A 16,954-nucleotide genomic window follows, 5' to 3' on the forward strand; every position below is an offset into this window, starting at 1 on the left:
CGACACCGAGGGTTGCGATCCCGTTGCCGGTCGCGGTACGGGCGCGACACTGAGGGTTGTGATCCCGTTACCAGTCACGAAAAACGACAAAAAAGAAAAAAAAAAAAGAATGATCATAATTTGGGCCGGCCCGGTGGCGCACTCAGTAGAGTGTGGTGCTTGGGAGCGTGGCGGTGCTCCCGCCGAAGGTTCAGATCCCATATAGAGACCGGTCCGCTCACTGGTTGAGCGCAGTGTGGGTGCGACACCGAGGGTTGCGATTCCGTTGCCGGTCGCGGTACGGGCGCGACACTGAGGGTTGTGATCCCGTTACCAGTCACGAAAAAAGACAAAAAAGAAAAAAAAAAAAGAATGATCATAATTTGGGCCGGCCCGGTGGCGCACTCAGTAGAGTGTGGTGCTTGGGAGCGTGGCGGTGCTCCCGCCGAAGGTTCAGATCCCATATAGAGACCGGTCCGCTCACTGGTTGAGCGCAGTGTGGGTGCGACACCGAGGGTTGCGATTCCGTTGCCGGTCGCGGTACGGGCGCGACACTGAGGGTTGTGATCCCGTTACCAGTCACGAAAAAAGACAAAAAAGAAAAAAAAAAAAGAATGATCATAATTTGGATGGTGGGGGGTACACATCACTTGTTTTAATCATCACAGTCGTAGTATAGATGGTCAAAAAGTTAGAGCAGGAGAGGGATTTCTATCGTGTGCTACACCCACCCCCCTCCATTAAAGATGAGTAAATTGAGCCTCAGGCACAGCTGATTAGCACCTAGCACGTGGGGCCCCCTGCTTACCTGCACGTGTCTAGGGGACCTGCAGACACCCAGTGAATGTCCTGGATGCAGGCCTGGGTGCCAGAGTAGGGCCAGAGACTCCAGGCTGAGTCGGCCCCTGGCTTGGGCTCAGCCAGTCAGTGAGCAACCTGTCCTGGGTGTGCGGGGCAAAGAGACCTCGTCAGGCACAGAGCGGGAGCACACTGGAGTACCCCGTACTCCCTGGAAGAAGCACAGATATATCACACCTGGAAGCCCTGTTGGAACGAGTCTTCGGTTACAGGTGCCACACAGATATTTCCAACCAATCATTGAAGGCAAAAAAGCTGTCTGTTTATGCAGTCACATAGACCGTTAACTTGGAAGAACAACGCAGCTGCTTGACCTGTCAAGGATCCACTTTGGAAGTATCCTGCTCTCTGCCTAACTTGGCCCTGTGGGTATGGAGTGAGAGTCATATATCACTGATCATTTTATCACAAAGCACTCCCTCCAGGCCCAAACCACCACCCCAGAAGGTAGGAAGGCACCCATCCTTCTTGCAGATGCCCCGACAGGGTCGTCAGTTTCTATTCCATCTCTCTAAGGAGAGCCCTCTGGGGCCGGTCTTTTCTCTGAACGAGAGACCCTGTAGCCTGTGTCTACTGAGCCACGTGGGTACTAGATTCCCAGTCCATGTAATCCTGTCTTGACCAGCACGTACGCCTGGCGGGCGGTGTTGCCACAAGCCCTGTCTGGGCCGCGCCCTGGCCTGCCCAGCCCTGGCCTCTTCATTCACTCGGGCCACAGCCCTTTCCTGAGCACCAGCCTGCGCCAGGGGCTGGGAACACAAAGAAACCCAGCATTGCCTAGTAAGAGATGGGCCCGCAGTAGCAGCTAACTCCCCCAAGAGCTCCACTCTCCTCAGGGCTGGGGCCACAGTCCTCCTGCCATGGATCGTCTGGCTCTCAGAGTGGCGTAGGGGTGTCTGTAGGAGGTCAGGGGTAGAGCAATCCTGCCGGGAGCCACCCACGGGCCTGAGTTAGAACCCTGCTGCATTCATCAAGTCTGCTTTGATGTTCCCAGTTTGGGCAGCTGAACATGCAGTGGGGGGCAGGGGGGGAGCACTCCCAAGAGCAGTCTGGGACTGGGCTTTCCAGGGACAGCCCTGCCTCCCCAGGGGCCCTTCGCCTTGAAGTGCTGAGCACTGTGGGCCTCTTTCCTGGGCCAGTGCTGCCGTCCACGCCCCTGCCTGTCATGCTGTACTCCAAGGCACTTCCAGGCCACACGCCAGTCACCCAAGCAGCTGTCCCCAGGCCCTGCGCCATCTGCTCTGTACACACAGTGCACATTATCCAGGGTCTCTGGCCTGGGGGGAGGGTGCTCCCAGCAACCAAGCTCCAGGGTGGGCCCCTTCCCGTGCAGTCCATCCACTTAGCACCTCACATTTCCCATCATTTGTGACACTGCAGAGCTGCAGCCCATGCCCAGGGCGGTCTATGTACCTGACCCTGCCATGACTGCTTCTTCCCAAATGTGCACACAATTATGAACTGTTTCCTTTGCAAGAAAGTACTTAAAACCCACACTAAAACTTCATTAATCTTCTCTCAGTAGAGGACTAATTTAAGACTCATCAATAAGATGATATTATATTTTACCATTGATTTTTTTCCCTCCCTCTTTTTTTTTTTTTTAAGTTCTAGAGAAACCATAGCTCTTCTTCCCAGCAAAATCCATTGATCCTCCTCAACCTAAACGTTTAAAGTTCAATTTAACATTTAGGGAGTAGAAGGTCTCTGAAGGGACTCGTAACCATTGATTTTGTGTCAGAGTTGAAGAGCTAAAATTTAAAACACACCAATCCTGCTAAGTTACGATAGCCTCGTGTGTATAGCCACATGGAATTGGGCTTCTCTTACCATAGTTTTTTTTCTTTCATTCTGCAGAGGTTACGATAAAAGCACTTAAAGAGAAAATCCGAGAATATGAACAGACTCTGAAGAACCAAGCAGAGACTATCGCTCTTGAAAAGGAACAAAAGTTACAAAATGACTTTGCAGAAAAGGAGAGGTGAGCATGTGTTCAGGTGCACACACACTGACAAGGTGTTTTACCTGTGAACTTCACATTGTAAGGTATTTTAGAAAAGCTATCTGTAAAATAAAGTCAGGTTGTAAACAGAAATCCTAAGGGCTCTAGCGAAATTTTGTTTGAAAATGAAGGTGTTCCTTTATTCTTCATTTGTGAGATGACTTTGAGGGAAGTGTGTAATCCTTCCTTATCAATGGCCCGTGTCAGGCCAGAGGATGTCTGTCGGAGCCCTACGGGTCCAGAGGTTGAGCACAGGTAGGTGTCGTTAACATAAGAAGTTGGCACTTGGCAGCTGTACCTGAGCTAGGACAAGAGAGGAAAGACCATCTCCCAGTGTGTGTCCTCTGGGGGAAGCCCTGGGCGCACGCTGAGCTCCTCTGGCCTTCTTAAATGAATTTTGATATTTAACGTCACACACTCACACATACCCTTAGTTTTTCTGTTTGGTTTTGCTGCTTTTCGTTCCTGTGGAGTGCTTCATATGTTAGGGGGTTGGTATCAGTAAAATATGTTAACGGACCATCTAACTGATGTGAGCTTTACATTTCTAATGGCTTAGTTTACCCAAAACTTTTCCCACAAATAATGAGTTGGTATTTCCCTAGTGGGACGATTTAATGAAAGTTAGATTTCTTATAAAAAAACTGTAAGGATCATTCAGCTTACCAACTCCAACTGTGTTAGTTGGATTTTTTTTGAATTCTTTGGTTAAATTAAGATACTAAATTTTAATCCTAGCCTGAAGAAATGTGTGTTGCCATTAGCAGGAGGCTCTAAATTTGTGGTTGCAGTAAGGGGCCAGGCTTGATCCTGGGTGGTGTGGGGTTTTGTTGTGCTGTTTCACATTGACTTTGTATGCCTCAGACTTCTCCAGCGCAGGCTCCACAAAGATGCCGCGTGTCTCACGAAGGCCTCTTGGGTGTGCTATGAAGCTGGGTTCATTTAAAAAGAGGAAAAGGGCCAGCTCCCACTCACTAGTGCCCACTCTGCTTCAGATGCTTGCCAGGCACTCTCAGTATATTCTCTCACTGGGTGTCAAAGATGGGTCTGCAGCACAGAACATCTCATTTTACAGAGGGAGAAACCATGCCACAGGTTAGGTACCTGTGCAGGTTTTTGCAGCTAATGGGGCCAGAGGTTAGGACTGTGTGACTCCAGCCTGGCACCCACCCTTCTGTGCAGCCCTCGTGTTCCTTCCTGCTAAGACATGGCCTCCAAAGGTCCTCACTCCCTCAGAGCCAAGCCCAACTCCCCCAAGAAAGAAGTGAGCAACACAGAGCCAGGGCCCTGAAAGATGGGCAGACCCTTGCCCCAGCTGATGTGGAACTGGCCCTGAATATTCATAAATGCCTCTTACAAAAGCACTTTATGACCAAAGAGATTTCCCACTGTGTTGTTGATAATAGAGGGGAAATGCAAGCTGTTTAAATGCCCTGTCAAGGAGAAATGGATGAGTACAAGATGGGCCATCCCTAACTAGAACATTCTGCAGCCATTAAGATAACAGTTACAGAATTCTGAATAACATGAGAAGTGTCTCCAGCATAATATGAAGTCAGAAATGCATGATACAAAATTATATACAGCGTGATTACATCTGTCTACAGCAAACTCATACATTACAAAAGTGTGGATGTTTAACTCGTGGGAATTGATTATTATTAAGTTGACTTTTCAAATTAGGTAAAAGGATTAATTATACTAAAAGAAATGAGTGACTGACTGTTAGGGGGAAGGGATAAAGTGAGATCTTTACCTCATTCTTTACACAAAAATATCAAGATGGATCTGGGATTTAAATATTAGTAATTAAATCACATATTTACTGGAAGAAAACCTGGGCACTTTGTTTTTAATAATTTTGGCGTGGTGAAATCTGAGTATACAAGAAAAGTTAAGTAAATATGACTATCTAAAATTTAAAGCAGATTTTTAAAACAACAAAAAAGTTTTAAAAGCATCAACCAACTAATATGAAATATTTGTACCACAAAGGGCTAATTTTCTTTATATACAAAGAGCTCTTACAAATTAATAAGAAAAAAAAATCAACTCTAGGGCCGGCCCGGTGGCGCACTGGAGAAGTGCGCCGCTTGGGAGCGCGGCAGCGCTCTCGCCGAGGGTTCGGATCCCACGTGGAGACCGGTTCCCGCTCACTGGCTGAGTGCAGTGCGGGCGCGACACCGAGGGTTGCGATCCCGTTACCGGTCAGTAAAAAAGACAAAAAGGAAAAAAAAAATCAACTCTATAAAAAAAATGGACAGAGGAGATAAGCAAGTACAAAGAGAAATGCTTAGCTTTACTGCGCAGTAAAAAATTAAGTTTGATTTTATCTAGTGTTGGTAGGCTGCACAAACATACCCTTACATATTGTTGGAAGGAGTTTAAATTGGTGAGATTTTTATTGGGAAGTTCTTCAATATCGATCAAAACAAAAGAATTGCTCACACCTTTGGACCATTGTCATTCCTCCATTACAATGTTATCCAACAGATTCACTCTCAAAATTATATAACAATATCTAAATAATGATCATTGAGGAAATGTTTAGGAAAGAAACAATAAATAATCTAAGTGTCAATAAAGGCTTGGTTAAGTTTGACTATTTAATAGGAATGAGGAAGAGCTATGTAGATGTTAGAGTAGAACGTTTCCAAAATATGGAGGTAAGTGGAAAAGCTGAAGAGTAGCGTGTGCTGTGATCCCCTTAGTATTAAAAGAAAGGGGCAGGGAGTTTGTGATTCACCATAGTATATTACATATTAGTTTATATTACATGGTGGTATGTTACATGTTAGTTTATATTTAACTATAGTATGTTACATATTACATTTCTGTACATGCAGAAACATTTTAGAAAGATACAAAAGAACTCTCTCTGAGCAGTGGAAATGGAGGCAAGGAAGAGAAAGGACATACTATCCATGTTTTTGTAATATTTGATTTTTTAAAAATTCTGAGCATCTATTAGTTTTATTGTTGAAATACATGAAAGTATTAGCAGTGCTTTTCTATAGGTAATGGACATTCGGGTGGTTCTTTTTAACTGCATCATTTCTACTCTTCTGTATTCTCAGTTTTATTATTATAAGAGCATGTGTTATATTCTTATGATGTAAAAATAATAAGCTTATTTTTAGAGATTTTCTGCAGATTAGGAAGAGGGAATGCTATTTATTGACCGGGGAATTCATTTAGAGATCATGGGAAATGTAAATATGTGGAATGCAGTTTGAAACAACCCGCATTTCCCCATTAGGTATTGCAGCTGCATCTGCATTCCATTGTAACGGAGCTGGAGCAGCTGTCACGTCCATTTAATACATCCTTTCTTCCAGCAGATTCCTTCATTGTGTCAGCAAAATGGAAATGTATCGTTCTTCTTGTGCTAACTTCAGGAAACAATGAGTGCATGATGATAATATTTTTTTCCTCTTTAATATCTGCCATTTCAAGAACAAGTTACATTTAGGCTAACCTTCTACACCAATTACCACATGTCATGTCGTATGGGGTGCAGACTTCACATTACATAATGTGTGGTTACAGTGTTGGGGTGTGGAAGATCCGGGAGCAGGCCCCACTGTCCATGTGGCATCGGGAGCCACAACCAACCGTGAGCTTGCTGCCAGCTAGCTGTGCCTTCCAGCTCAGAGGCACACAGTGTGTTTTAGTTGGTAAACAAGGTGACCAACATGGCTGCATTTCTCTATCTTTTCAGAAAGCTGCAAGAGACCCAGATGTCTACCACCTCGAAGCTGCAGGAGGCCGAACATAAGGTTCAAACTCTGCAAACAGGTTTGACACTCTCCTTCCTGGTGGAGTTGACACAGGGAATGCCAAAGTGGGAGACTGGTCAGTCTCCTGACCTGGCCAGGTCCCCTTTGACACCTTTCGCTCCTGGGGAGCCTGTGGGAGCTGAAGCAAGTCCACGCCCAAGATGCCTCAGAGAGCCCCATGAGCTGCTTCCCCCATTAGTCACCGACATTGAGTTGTGAACGTGGAGGTGGGAGGACCTGAATTCCATTGTCATCCCTTCCACAAGCCACCCTTTCTTCCTGCTCTTTTTCCAACAAACACATCTAAATCACCCAACTGTCAGGACTGACAGTTCATTCAGAACAATAATAGGAAAAAGAACTTATTTCTACCCTGAGTGAAGTTAAGGAGAACAGTAATAGCAGACCTTTAAAATTTAAAAGATACCAAAAAAGGTTATGCTAAAGTTTTTATAGTTTCTTTGAACTTCTCTTTTCTTCCTGAAAGGGAAGCAGCACTGTATATTTAAGTGTGGAAAAAACATTTGAAGACGTTATAACATTATAATCCAAGTTAAAACAGAAATAACAGAGTGGGAGAAAATAATCACAACAAATTTAACAGACAAATGAATAATATCCAAAAAATGTAGAGACTGCCTACAAATCCATAGAAATATTGAAACAGTCCAGTAGAACAATGGGCAAAGGATTTGAACAGGAATCATAGAAAAAATGCAAATGGCCGATATGCATTTGAGAAAATGCCAGCTATTTTTTAACAGTCAGGGAAGTGCAAATTAAATTAGTGAAAGATTGTTTTGCCTATCCTATCAGACTGAAAACAAAATTTTTTTAATTGATAATATCCAGTGTCGGTGAAGGTATAGGAAAGTAGTCACTCGTGGTATGGATGGGAATGTAAATTGCCTCTCAGTAGACCAACTGGGTGGATGGTGTTTGTAAAATTTGAACGGTCTAAGCTCTTTACCCCAGAGCTTCATTTCTAGATATCCTGTTACTAGAGCTAATTGTTACTTTATTGCCTATATACTGACAAGAGAGATTGCTATGCCAGACTGCCAGGGAAAAAGGATGAGTCTTTAAAAATATCATACCATTTATAGGCGGAGAAAAATATATATATATGCAATTATGCATGGAAATATTTTTTTTAATTATAAAATCTATTTAAAAACATGAAATCTATACACCAAACTGTTAACAGTGGTCCTCTCTTAGGAGGTGCTTGGGAGAGATGAGGTAGAGATGAAAGGGGGCTTGGGGGTTTTCTGTTCCATTTTTTGTAATTTTGTCATCTTTGCCTCTTTTGGGGTTTTTTTGTTTGTTTGTTTGTTTTTTAAAAAAAGATGACCAGTAAGGGGATCTTAACCCTTGACTTGGTTTTGTCAGCACCGCACTCTCCCAAGTGAGCCAAGGCCCTTTTGCCTCTTTTGAATGCGAATACATTACTTGTATACTTTTCCTTTTTAAATTTAATTTAAACAATTAGTATCTTATATCACAGTTCTATGTCCTCTGCTTTTCAGCCCTGGAAAAAACTCGAACAGAATTATTCGACCTGAAAACCAAATATGATGAAGAAACTACTGCAAAGTAAGTCCCTGCTTGGCTCCTCCATCTGCATGCATTCGGTCAGCTCTCACCTGATTTTGCTAGTCCATTAAGACCAGCTTTGCAAAGTGGGGCAGGTTTTAGAAGGTGCTTGGCCTCTTTGCTGCTGCGTGGACCCGTGTGATGAGCTACTTGCATCAGGTCACTACCCAAGGCAAGTGCTCGCTGAACAGTCCTTCCAGTTGCAACTTCTTTCCTTCATTCTTGGGAAGTCTAGGCAATGCCATGCCTTTTTCTAAGAAAGTTTGGAAAAGAGTCAGCTTATAAAAGATGGGACACGTGGGACATTTTCTTGTGGAGCTTGGTGGAGGTATATCCCATCACTTTTACTTGTGCCAGAGTCCTTTGTTTCTTCCAGAGCCCCTTAGGAAGGCCTGGGTCAGAAGGCGCACATTTCCACACAGGTGTACTGGTTCTTGTCACACCTTACAATGCTGGGCGTACCTATGCAGAGACAGACACATTTGAGCAGGCAGTCACCCGAGGTGCACTTCCCACCTGGCTCTTGTCAGAAGAAAATGAGAATGATCCACCACATGTACTCTTTTTACCAGCCCCACCCCCACCCCCCATGCAGAACACCTGAGAGAAAGAAATAGCACGGCCATAAGTCATGGGACGGTGAAGCAGCCGTAGAGATTGCTCCTAGCCATGGCCTCCTCTGTGTACCAGGCTAGAGTGTGAACCACTTTTTCCTGTTCTGAAGGTTCTTCCCGTCTCCCACAGAAAACCCATGTGCCCACCAGCAGCAGTGTCTCTCAGATTGCCCTAGTCCAGCAATAAAAGTCCCCTGCTGTACTAACATACCACCTTGGTGGGCACTGGTGAGAAGAGGGTGCCTCTGAGCAGCACCCCCTCCTCCCAAGCTCCTGTTGTGTGTGGGGAGCTGGTATTCATCATCCCTCTGCCCCCTCACACTTGCCCTTAGGCTTTAAGGTTGCTACTGGGTCCCCTGCTCTCAGGACACTGTGTGGAGTGGCTCTTAACACTTTGCTCTGGGTTGTGTAGTAGCCTAAGGCCTTGAGAGCTTAGCTACCTAGCCCTGGTGGTCAGAATCCATTTGGATCATAAGCACAAAATTTGTGCACAAAGGCTAAAATGTCAGTCTCTGGCTGACTTATTGCCATATCTAATCCTGGTGGACACCGCCAGATCACTTAACCCACTTCTCCCAGTTGCTGAAATGTGACTACATGTGTACAGAATGAGCCAGTTCTAAGGTATGGTAATTATTGAAAATTTCACTTTGAAAAGCGGTAGCTCTAGTATTAATTCCCTCCACCTGGGGGCATCACAGTCTGAAGACACTGCTGGGTCTGTGGATGGGATGGCAGATGTGCGGCCCCCTCCTCCACCCGGAACCCACAGCCTAAAAGCTCTCCACCCCCCACCCCAAGATGTAACCACAGCAGAAACCACACCAACTGCCACACCTTGACGCACCACGGTGCTCGCGTCTGCGTCCCCTCTTCTGCCGTGTGTCATCTTTGTTTTCAACTATTTCTGCTTGGGCACTAAGTAGGTTGTTTTTCTCAGGAAATCTGACTTAAAAATTGTAATATTTCAATCTGATGCGTCACATTTGGTATTTGTTTTAAATCCCTCTGTCCTTTGTAGCATTTCTTTCCCTAAAAGACTTTGATGGGTAGGTGACGTGCTAATACCTTCACCCATTCATTCTTATCCATGTCATTTTACCGGTTGACATAATTCCTAGTGACTTCGGTGGTGATATATTTGACCACTAATTTTCATTAGTTTATCTTATTTTTATTAAACCACACCTCTTTTTAAAAGGCATAGACACATCTTATGTATCTGTCATTTTGCATGTCTATAATTAACCAGTTTGCTATACTGTGCACTTTAAAAAGAACTTTTGTGACAAGTGTTGACGAGCATGCGGAGAAAAGGGAACAATCTTACATTGTTGATGGGAATGTGAATTAGTACAGCCAATATGGAAAATGGTATGGAGATTCCTCAAAAACTAAAAATAGAACTATCATATGATCTAGTAACCCCCTATCTGGATATATATCCAAAAGAATTGAAATCGATATGTCAAAGGGGCATCTGTATCCCCGTGTTCATTGTAGCATTATTTACAGTAGCCAAGATATGGAATCAACCTAAGTGTCCATCAGTGGATGAGTAGATAAAGAAAATGTGGTAGGTATACACAATGAGATACTATTCAGCGTTTAAAAATAAGGAAATTCCGTCATTATCAACAACGTGAATGAGCCTGTAGGACATTATGTTAAGTGAAATAAGCCAGACACAAAAACACAAATACTGCAGAATCTCTCATATGTGGAACCTAAAAAAGTTGAACTCATAAAAGTAGAGAGTAGAATGTGGTTACCAGAGGCTGGAGGGGCTGGGGGATGGGGAGATGTTATACAACATTTCAGATAAACAGGAGGAATAAGTTTTGAGATCTCTTGTACAGCAGGGTGACTATAACCAACAAAAGTGTATATTTTAAAATAACTAAGAGGAAATTTCAAATGGCCCACCATAAAAAATCATAGATAGGGCCGGCCCGTGGCTCACTTGGGAGAGTGTGATGCTGATAACACCATGGCCCTGGGTTTGGATCCTATATCAGGATGGCCGGTTGGCTCAATGGCTGAGCATGGTGCTGACAACACCAAGCCAAGGGTTGAGATCCACTTACCGGTCATCTTTTTAAAAAAAAATCATAGGTAAGCAAGTTGATAGAGATGTTAATTAGCTAGACTCAACCATTCCATATTGTATACATATATCAACATCACATCGTACCCCATAAATGTATACAATTATGATTTGTCCATTAAAAATAATATTAAAGAATGAAAACAAAAAACTTTGGTGCAGCCAGCCTTCAGTCTCCTCTAAGCCACTGTTTCTCAAACTGTAGATCACGATTGTGGAATCAGTTTAGTGAGTGGCGACCAGCTAGTTGGGCAACAAAATAGAATAGAAAGCAAACTAATAGGATAGAAAATGCTGTGGCACGTGGCTCATAGTAAAGTTAAATATTATTTTGTGATGGATTGAAAATTATATGTATAAATCTAGAGAATATAAACATAGTTATGGGGCACACTGTAAAATGTAGTGCTTTCTAGAGATCTTGATCTCATTTTGAAAGCTGCTGCTCGAGAATGTCACAAAAGCCCACCTTTCAGAAGTGGTGTCCCCTCTCAGGCTCTCCCCCTGCACCCTGGGTAGTTTCTGTTAGCGGTGGACATCACCCATTTGGGGAAAAGAAACTGCCTGATAACATAAAACTATTGAGAAATGATAGCAAAGCACTGTATTTGTCATGTGATGGCTGATTACTGGTCCGTGGTTGAGATTCATAATTTGTTTTTTTATTGGGCAACTTAAAAGCTGTGCAGAACATTTGTGTTTGCTTAATTGGTTTGTTTTGGGGGTTGAGGCTGAGGAAGCAACAGAGATCAGAGTTCATGGAGGAGGAACGTGATGTAGAAAGACTTAAATTCTCCACTCAGGTTTTAAGTCTTCTCCGGGTAGGGAATTTAGTGACGGGGAGACAGAGCCAGGGTGGAAGGGACAGTCTGCCTCCTGTCCCCACTCTCTTCTGCTGGCCAGGCTGCTGCTAATGGGTGACTCCCTTTTCTCAACCAGGACCACCCGCTAGCAGTGAACAGCCCAGCCACCTCACCCTGCCCCGAAGGATGGCATCAAGGTGCCTCAAGATGGTGGGGAGGATTTGTAGTCTCAAGTATTTTTCTAGTTATTGTTCATAGGTGCACTGGCTCCCGGCTATTCCCTGGCAGCCACCTTTGTTATTTTACAGGTAAGAATGTTAAATCTTGGGATAGTCACCTAATTGAGCCAGGTCATCCAGGGAATGCCAAAGGCTGGTCCTCCTGACTCCTGGCCCACTCAGAACTCTGACCCTGCTGGCATCCTACGAGAAGTGTGTGTATTGGAGTAGACTCTGTGAGAAACATTTCTAGACTAACATGTCCCATTGTGTCAGTGTATTTTAAGACCAAAAAGATTTTTCCGCCCAAATCCAAATAGATGAAAATCTACATGTTACTTGCTCAGTTTCATCAAACTACAGTAAATACAACATAGAATTTAAAATAGGGGGGTCGATTGTCCTATCATGTAAAAATGGCTTGGCTCAGGACAGTCGCTGTTGTCCACTAACTGCTGTCAGGGCCATGAGCTGTCGTGGGGTCCCCTCCTGTGCTCATAGGAAGAAACATTCTTGTCTTCCTCGGAGGTGAGTGGGGCCACCAGATGTGGTATGTATGGAGAGAAAGAGACCCACCTGAGTAAGTGATGGGCACGGCTTGAAGATAATCAGTTTTTCATGGAGGCCTCCTCTAGGCCTTGTCCTGTGCTGGGCTGCACAGATACTGAGCCTTTTATGGCTCAGTGGAGGACAGGCCACTGCTATGATCAAAGGGACAGGGCACCATGCCATCAGCTAGGACAGGCACTGGTCTCCACACACTCGCGTTGGGATAATCAAAAGAGAGTCTGCTATCCAGCCTGTTTACAGACATGCGGGCAGGGAGCAGGGAAACCACAGAGGCTGCTGCTGGCAGGCTGTGCCCACCCTGGGTCTGAACAGGCCAGAGGAGGGAGAGGTGACTGGAACCCAGACAGTGCAGACCCCCTTGAGAGGAGCTGTGGCCTTTCGGAGGGGAGAGGATCTGAGGAGCACCAGCAGCCCCTTAGATTACCCTCCTCCCTCCTGCCACCAGGACTCCCCGGGGCCAGTTCCCAGGGGGAGGGGGAGCTGGAGAAGGGAATGGAAGGCCTCTGGCACAGTGGGAACAAAGGGAGAGAGTTGTTGTCAAGGAAGCCTTCCTGAAGATGGTGACGTGGGAGTTGGGATTGGAAGATGGGCTCAGATCAGGGGTTGCAGGAGGCTCGTGAAAATGCAAGGTCAGGTGGGAGGACCCACTGGAGGCTCCCAGTGATTTACCTGCATGGACAAGGTGGGCACAGCGGGGCAGGGCATTTCCCAAATCAGAAATGGACTGGATGCTAATAACGAAAGGCAGCCCAGGGCTAAACAGTTACTGCAAATAGTTCCAAGAATAAGTAATCCACAAAAAATATAGAGAATAGCCTTGGATACTTGGATCATTGCTACTTTCTTTTAAATTTGAAAGCAGTTGCCTCAGTCTTGGAGATCCCATACAAAGCTCCCCTACCCCTCCGCATTCCTCTCCCCTTTTATTTTCCAGGAAAGGTTCGTCACTTTTACCATCTGCTGCAGGTCCAGCCGACATAGTTTTTATTAGAGCAGACATGTTTTCATTAATACATACGAACATAAGCCTCTTGGGGGCAAATCTTTTCACAAGTGGTCTTTAAAACATTTCAAAACAATTTTTCCTCTCTCTGTGAAAGAGGGGATTCTTAAATATTTGTCAACAGAAAACGGACGGAGGGAATTAATTGGAGAGTCATAATGGAAAATGGTTTTGGAGATGGTCTGACCAGAAGTGGATTGCTCAGCTCCACTACTCACTTGCATGACTTTGGCCAAACTATGACCTTTATGCCTCACTGTTCTCACCTGTTCTATGGGCATAATACTCGGCAGGTGGTTGCGAAGAATAATGAGATTCATGCGTACAGCACCTCGCATGGTGAGGGCCCCAGGTAGCTGTCGGCAGATAGAAGCTATCCCAGCAAGCCCACTGCAGGGCTTGGTGTGCATTTCTGAAATTAGCGGCCTTGGAGAAGACTAACCTTGATGGCGTCACCTCCCCATGAGATTGGAAGGGCACACGTTGCCTGTCTGTCACTGGGAGATGTCACTGGGGTGACCATCCCTCACCCTCGTTTTGGACAGAAGCCTGCAGTACGAAGGCACCGAGGCTGTTCCAAGCCCCCAGTTTATTGTGCTCGCTCACCACTGTGCGTCAGCTGGGACAGTGCAGGCCGACTGTGACGGGGACGGCGCAGTAAAGTTTTCCATGTGTAGGCTTGAAGCAAAATGTAATTAGACTTTATGTGCAGAACAAGGCCTCATTGATGAATACAGCTGGTCTTTGTTTTGTCCTGTCATTGAGAGTGGGAGGTAAAAGTGTTCCTCTTCATGTTTATTAATGCAAGATTCCTTAGACAAATGGCAGGCACAGTTTAATATTTGTTGAAACATAGGGGGGTTTGCCAAAACAGTTGTTGTGTAAGAGGATTGCAGGGTTTCGGATTATAACCGTTTCTGGGTTAAATAAATGAATTATTTCTGCTTTTTTTTTTTTCTTCAAAGTTATAAATGTACCCTCTTCTCAGATAGTCACCCTGTATGCAGATCTTCCCACTTCTTTCAACAGATGGGGACTTAGCACCCTAATTGACTTTACCTTGGAGAGTTTAGCAAAGCAAAGTGGTGTGGACTTTAACATTTAGATGGTTCCCTGGAGTGGCCTTGGAGGTGGACAGGCTTCTTTCAGCACTCTGCAGCAGCAGCCAGCCGGAGAGAGCCTGGACGCCCACGCCGCCCCTCACTTCGTGCCTGTGTTCCGCAGCTGTTCACTTGCACTTTGGTTTAGGTCACCGCCACACTCTCCAGGAGGAATGTTGCCCTCCCAGCCAAGTGACCCGTGTTCTGGGCAAAAGTGCAGTAATTCCTATTTTTGCTGAAGTCCACAGCCACCTCTTTGCTGTGTCCCCACGAATCTGGGTTGGAAAAGGAGCTTCAGTTGCAACACATACAGCCAGTTTCTTGCGTTCATCATAACACATAGGCTGAGGCTCTGATCCTTGGTGAAAGAAAATATTGAATTGCACTGAAATACTGCATTTTTTATAGTTAATGTTAGTCTTGGGAGAATTTGCACCTCCCAAACCTTTTCTGCCAGTAAAATCCGTATTTATGAAGGTTACCCATGTTGTGTTCCTTGCCTACATGCTTTTTGCAAAGAGCGACATTGTACGAGGAGACTTCAAAAAGTTCATAGAAAGTGGAATTAAAAGATAAACATAAAAAATATAAACTTTTTTCCTCTACACAAGCTCTATCAAGTTCAAGGCACTTTTGTATGCAGTTATACCAGACATTTAGTCCACCCCTGAAGAACCAAAGGTCCTGGGAATTTAACCATGTAAATGCTGTCTTTCACATTAGTAACTGAAGAAAAATGGGTGTTCTTTAAAGATTTTTTAATATTAGGAAACAAAAAGAAGTCAGGAGTTAAATCAGGACTGTAGGGTGGATGCCTAATGATTTCCCATCAGATCTCTTGCCACATTGCCTTTGTTTGATGAGAGGAATGGGCAGGAGCATTATCATGGTGGAGAAGGACTCTGGTGAAGCTTTCCCAGGTGTTATTCTGCTAAAAGCTTTGGCTAACCTTCTCAAAACCCTCTCGTAATAAGCAGATGTTATCTTTCTTTGGCCCTCCAGCAAGTCAGCAAGCAAAATGCTTTGAGAATCCCAAAAAAACTGTTGCCATGACCTTTGCTCTTGACTGGTCCACTTTTGCTTTGACCACACCACTTCCCCCTCTTGGTAGCCATGGCTCTGATTGTGCTTTGTCTTCAGGATCGTACTGGTAAAGCCATGTGTCATCTTCTGTTACAGTTCTTCAAAGAAATGCTTCAAGATCTTGATCCTATTTGTTTAAAATTTCCATTAAAAGCTCTGCTCTTGTCTGCAGCTGATCTGGGTGCAGCAGTTTTGACGCCCATCAAATGTAAAGTTTACTGAACTGTAATTTTTCAGTCAGAATTGTGTAAGCTGAACCAGTCGAGATGTCTGTGGTGCTGGCTATTGTTTCTGCTGTTAATTGATGGTCCTCTTCAATTAGGGTACTAAGAAGACTAATTTTTTTCCTCTCAAATTGATGTGGATGGTCTGCCGCTGCTGGCTTCATCTTCAACATTGTCTCGCCCCTTCTTAAAACTAGTCCATTTGTAAACTGTTGATTACTTTGGAGCATTGTCCCCATAAACTTTTTGTAAAGCATCGATGATTTCACCGTTCTTCCGCCCAAGCTTCATCATAAATTTGATGGTTTTTTATTGCTTCAATTTTAGCAGAATTCATGTTGCTCTGATAGGGGCTCTTTTCAAACTGATGTCTTATACTTTTTAGTGCTTCAAACTAGATCCTGTTCAGACATGTTATACCAAGTTAGTATGAGTTTATTCTGGTGCAAAAAAAATTCAATCCATGCATAATTTTTTCATAATACACATTTTCCATGAACTTTTTATAGTCCTCTCATATATATATACATACTTACATAGTACATTACAAAAGAGACATTTACAAAGAACTTTACATGGGTTAATTTTAGAGTATTTTCTTTATATTATGTATATAACCAGTGTTTTATCACAAAACACAATGTGCTCTGAAAAAGGAAGATTTCCTTTAGCATAACATGGCTTAGGGCTTTATCAAAATTATTTAGGGGAGCCTATGCCCTGCATCACAGGGATAGGAAACTCCATGTCCTGGTAGAGTATGTAAGACAGAATTTGAAAAGGGGAGGAAACCAGGAGCTGAAGACAGGACTCTGCGTGGGGAATGCAGCTGGCACGCTGGTGAACATGGACAGGATAGATGTCTTCCACACGGATTGTTCTGGACTACTTCACAATGCCTGCTCGCGTATCAATCTGGTTTGCTCTTTCCAGCAATCATTGAGGAAGCTTTTATTGTGCTTACTGCATTGATGAGGAAGCAGCCCCAGGAGCACAGCAGGGCCCAGAGCTAGTCCTT

The 16,954-nt window shown here is 44.4% G+C and overlaps 1 protein-coding gene across 1 annotated transcript in view; it reads left to right on the plus strand.

Annotated features, from left to right (window-relative positions):
• CUX1 (cut-like homeobox 1) overlaps window positions 1-16,954 on the plus strand; it is a 347,657-nt gene that overhangs the window by 229,802 nt on the left and 100,901 nt on the right. The window contains exons 6-8 of the mRNA XM_008594606.1: window positions 2,695-2,818; window positions 6,561-6,637; window positions 8,148-8,214. Coding sequence (XP_008592828.1) covers window positions 2,695-2,818; window positions 6,561-6,637; window positions 8,148-8,214 — 268 coding nt within the window. The remainder of the gene's footprint in view (window positions 1-2,694; window positions 2,819-6,560; window positions 6,638-8,147; window positions 8,215-16,954) is intronic.

Source organism: Galeopterus variegatus, unplaced genomic scaffold (assembly GCF_000696425.1).
Source record: "Galeopterus variegatus unplaced genomic scaffold, G_variegatus-3.0.2 Scaffold164, whole genome shotgun sequence".
NCBI lineage: Eukaryota > Metazoa > Chordata > Mammalia > Dermoptera > Cynocephalidae > Galeopterus > Galeopterus variegatus.